Below are 4,901 nucleotides of genomic sequence, written 5' to 3' on the forward strand. Positions count from 1 at the left end.
CATTACTTTCCGGTCCCCCTAATATATATATATATATACGTAACGTTCAACCTGTGATGTATATAAAATACTATTAAATGATTCGCACTCCATTTCCTGATACCATCAGACGCGTTGTGGCAAAATCCAATGCCGCAGTCAGATGAAATCCCATGTTTGAAAGCACAACTCCGTATTCGCTCAATGCAAACATTGAATACACTGAAATTATATAGTTGTCCTGAGATAATAAGAAAGACGTTGCAACAATGACAGTGTCAATTGATATTATCTTACCGAAAGGTTCGCAGTATTTATTATGCCTATAAAAGAAATAGCACGCTATTATTATACATAATACGTTTAACATCATTGATCTCCGTTTCCACTTCAAGGAAGCAGCATCAAACCAGTCTTTTGTAACGTTTCGACAATTCCTCATAATATAATACATTAGGAACATGTGTATAAAGGACGTTATCAAAAATGTTATGAAAGACATCTTATGGAATGCTGTAAATAATGCAACATCATATGTTAATCATACTACATCATATAATGCATATAATATTTCGTTCTCCTCTTTTTAGCTGAACCGACTGAACTAGTTCAAATAATTTACACATGTTGAAACATGAGAATCTTGTACATATCATATGTTCTAATATATATGTAAATTTCCTGAACTAGTACAGTTCAGCAAAAAAAAGCAAAGAACTAATTCCTATGCATATTGAAGAATATTCATGCATATATTTTGCATACCATAATTCTCATCGGAAGTCCAAAAGCTCAGTGTCACAAGAGACATATTTTCAACGATGTACATAATAAGCGCAATATTACTCAAATATCGCGCCCAGTTGTAAACATGCTCCTTATAGAAACGATAGTACATCATACATACTAAAATTCTGACAATAGCTTGTAACGCTATGGCAGTTTTCCATATATCTCTCTGAGGTTTGTAATGACCGATGGCTGCCGAGACAGAGGGTAAAAAATTGTATACCTAAAAATATATTAGAGTAAAGAACTATTTCTTATGAACACTTTATATTCATAAATCAAAGATCTTGTTATTTCAAAGTCCTTTAGTCGACATGATCAATTAAAAACTTTTCCTCTTGTATCAGAGACTTATCAGAAAAAGAATTACAAACCGTCATTCACATCCATAACACTCGCGTCATGTTCAGATCTTGAATTATAAGACAAGAACACAATTATCACTTGATTGATTGATAATTATACCTGGCAATGCGTAGAGGTGGAGTGCTCGAAATTATAGAGGACCGACCAGGCGACACAAAAGACAAACGCCAGGAACGGCAAGGTCACGGTGAACCATGCCACTTTGGCGAACGATATGACGACGCGAGTCTTCGACATGTCGTCGTCTGTTAATGGAATATACTCTGACCCTAATCTAAGCTTGCCCATGATATTCTCCCCCGGCTATCGCCGACCGCAGTCTCTACGTCATAGTAGCACGCGGCACGCGAGGTTTAAGGTTAACGAACGCGCTAATTCGAAAACTCCGTCACTGTGGTACGCGCGCGATATTCTTACACGCGCTTGTTTGCGAGTTTTCCTCGATGTGATTGCGATACATCGTGATTCATGTCTCGATGCGATAGAAAGATCGTGCGTAGCGATCAGCACAGGCTCGCGAAAATCGTCCACTGATACGCGTACTGGCATCGTGTCGGTGTGATGTGAGGTTAGGTTGCGACCCGAGCGCGTTGTCGCATTTGCGCAATTGATCGAACGTGAAGAGTAGGAGAGAGTTTACGTTTTGGCGCATTGCCGTTGTCGCAACGTAACGCATTCACGACGATTTTATCTATGTTTACACACGAAATGACTCTTCACGCCATGTCGCTGCAGCGTCGGTGAGTAACACGTAGCTTCGATGAATTTAATTCCGCAAAATATTAAAGCCCATTGCATTGGAGGTTAATCTAAATATTGGCGATTGTACAAACTCTCTTAAAGTTATCAATTTTTAACACTTTGCGATCCGCGGCCATCCGAAGATATTTGACTAATGTGATTAAACTTATCGAAGGCATAATACGAAATTAGCCGCGCTTATTCGGTTTTTTCTTCTTATACAAATGTTGATATCTAAAATCATTATATCTAAAACACTGTATAGAAGGCGCATTCTTTCTCTCTCTTTCTTTCTCTCGTATTCACTGTAATTTGCCACGTCATATATTAAATTTGTTCTTTTTTTTTAATTTTGTGTGTAGGTGCACCGTATTACACTTTCTGTGTAGAAAATAAAACTACTGTATATATAATACTATAAATACTATATATATGTATATATATATAATACTGTATATATAATACTATAAATACTATATATATGTAATCATATGATAAAGAAAAATAGAAGGAAAAGAAACATTACAGGAAGTATATATATACAGTCAGAGGAAACAGATGTTTTTACGATAAAATTTTGTATAATTTCGGGATATTTTTCTTGTCGACATTATTGTCGAATTTCGAAACGCGTAAGTTTATTTTATCTCACGACCGACAGATGGCGACAATGTGTCGAATTCGATCAGCTGACGTCGCGTCGTTCGTTGTGTCGGAGTTCTAGTGTTGTACGCTATTTTTATGAAACATTGTTTTATCGCAAATATATTTGTAACTTCAATCGATTTGTAATCTTGAACATGGAAAATTGCGCATGCCATAGTGCTCCTTGTTCTTAATTCGACGCAACGATAAAGTGAGATGGTCTGTTAGTGAACGTGTAGCTTTTCGTAGTTGTGAGGTTATGTGAGAAACACTGTAGATGTTTTGTATTTTTGTCTCAGAAATTGACGGAAATTAATGAAGCGCTGAATTGATCCGTCCATTGTTAACGAGGGATTAATAAGACATCATCAAGGAATATAAACACCAAAATGTAAGTAATTCGACTCTTTATTTTTTCTTTATTTATAAACATATATGTAAATTGACGAATTCACATAAACCACACTGATGAATATCGTGCGAATATGATTACAGTGTTGTTGAAACTCGTGTGATACACTAAATACAATACAAAAATGCTAAACTGTATCAGACGAAAGGTATCTTTCTTTGCAGTTAAATCTCAAAACTCAAGATCGAATTTATTATTGAAAGTTTAGTTCCGATGTATTCGAAATTCGAAATTTTTATATATAATTGAAATGGCAGATTTTTAAGAAAGTTTAGATTTGAAAAATAGGAAAAAGAACATTAACTGAAAATTTTACGAGCCACAAGGCGATCTTTATTTTTTCGCCAATTTTGAGCTGACTTGTGTATAGCAATCTCACTGTATACACATATCAGAAAGATATTACACACGAACGATTTCTCGAATGTCGTGACGTTTGCTTATATCGAGAACACAATTTCAGCACAACGCTATTCACTGCAATATCGCGTTCGATATGGCACACAACGTTCGCTTCATTTATGGCCTCTCTACACAATGCACGTAAAATGTATATAAAAATGCTTCGGTTCCCATAATAAGTGTATCAAACAACATCCATATCGTGTATTCTAATATTTTGTTCTTTTTGCGTGGAATCCTTTTCTATGAAATAACGTAACCGAAAATGCCGATATTTTTCCTTATCGCTCAACGCATTTAAAATCTTGAGATTGTTTTAATTCAAGGAACTGTGTGCGTAATTCTCGTTTGCATATCAATATCATTCCAAGTATAATTTTTCTGCTAAACATAAGCTCTCATTGCACGTAACGACTTGCAATTTTTACAAAATCACATTTGATAAAGTATGGTCGCAATTAATTTTTGTCACGCGTATCCTGACTCCATAATAGAAACCACGAGTATGGTAATTATGAAGAGAAGATGTAATTATATCCTTCCACGTTTGCGGGAAAATTTAATTACTTGCTGTTACCGGTCCAAAGCCATTATGTGATATCGTTAAATAAAAAGATCAAAGACGTGATAACCATTATACGCAAAATATATTTAATAAATTGTTTAGGACCTCTTAGATTTCCTTCGCTTATTTGTTGCGCGTCGCAATTGTGCGAGCACGTGCTTCATACCCTAGTCGACGTCTCAACTTGCGAGCACATACTTAGGAGGTAAATCCGCTCCCCGTATTATTCAGCAAACTTGCGGCGAGTTAACGCAATATGTCATGGAGGGTACGTTAGCGGAGAACAGATAATGCAACGACACATACATTATATTAGGTCTAGTAAAAAGTAATCCATTATTTTTCCAATAGAGGGCTTTATTAAACTGTATCTCGCGTTGTATAAGTCCGATCGGATTACGTCAGATGGCGTTAGAAAGATAAGATTTCGTACTAAAAAAACCTCTCAGACAGTTTTGTGATTGCTTGACTCAGTATTGTTTGAGCGCGCGTCAAAGATGGACACCAGCAAAGAGAAAATACGCCATATTTTACAGTTTTTCTTCGATAAAGGCGAAAACGCAAGCCAGGCGGTTAAAAATGTGAATAGTGTTTATGGTCTTGATACTGTAAGAGTCAATCACGCGCAATTTTGGTTTCGTCGATTCAGTTCCGGTAATTTTGATGTCAAAGATGCACCACGCTCCGGGAGGCCAATTGTCGAAAATGTTGATAAAATAATGGAAATCGTCGAGTCCGATCGTCATGTAAGCACCGTTTCGATTGCCAAGAAGCTAAACATTGCACAAAAAACCGTTTGGAACCATTTAAATGAGGCTGGATTCAAAAAGAAGCTCGATGTGTGGGTGCCGCACGAGTTAACGCAAAAAAACCTCATGGATCGAATTTCCATCTGCGAATCGCTGCTGAATCGCAACAAAATCGATCCATTTCTGAAGCGGATGGTTACTGGTGATGAAAAGTGGGTCAATTACGACAACGTCAAGCGAAAACGATCGTGGT

At 36.6% G+C, this 4,901-nt stretch overlaps 2 protein-coding genes across 7 annotated transcripts in view; one reads left to right on the forward strand and one right to left on the reverse strand.

Moving 5' to 3' along the window:
• LOC106748625 (post-GPI attachment to proteins factor 2-like) lies at positions 1–1,710 on the reverse strand. Its single transcript, XM_014627336.1, has 4 exons — positions 1,234–1,710; positions 745–991; positions 277–492; positions 1–201 (listed from the first exon to the last, which is right to left on the reverse strand). The coding sequence occupies exons 1-4, from the start codon at positions 1,420–1,422 to the stop codon at positions 74–76; spliced, it is 780 nt and encodes a 259-aa protein (XP_014482822.1). The 5' UTR covers positions 1,423–1,710; the 3' UTR covers positions 1–73.
• Positions 1,711–1,788: 78 nt separating this feature from the next.
• The window catches only part of LOC106748623 (WW domain-binding protein 4), a 50,231-nt gene continuing 47,118 nt past the window's right edge, over positions 1,789–4,901 (forward strand). For 2 of the 6 annotated variants that reach the window (XM_014627328.1, XM_014627333.1), the window contains exons 1-2: positions 2,573–2,739; positions 2,820–2,911. In XM_014627328.1, the coding sequence (XP_014482814.1) occupies positions 2,910–2,911 (2 nt within the window). In that variant the 5' untranslated portion in view covers positions 2,573–2,739; positions 2,820–2,909. Of the gene's footprint in view, positions 1,875–2,565; positions 2,744–2,819; positions 2,912–4,901 lie in introns of those variants that run through there. The other 4 variants (XM_014627331.1, XM_014627332.1, XM_014627330.1 and 1 more) reach the window with 4 other exon arrangements.

Source organism: Dinoponera quadriceps, unplaced genomic scaffold (genome assembly GCF_001313825.1).
Source record: "Dinoponera quadriceps isolate SergipeBrazil2010 unplaced genomic scaffold, ASM131382v1 scaffold3085, whole genome shotgun sequence".
Classification (NCBI taxonomy): Eukaryota; Metazoa; Arthropoda; class Insecta; order Hymenoptera; family Formicidae; genus Dinoponera; species Dinoponera quadriceps.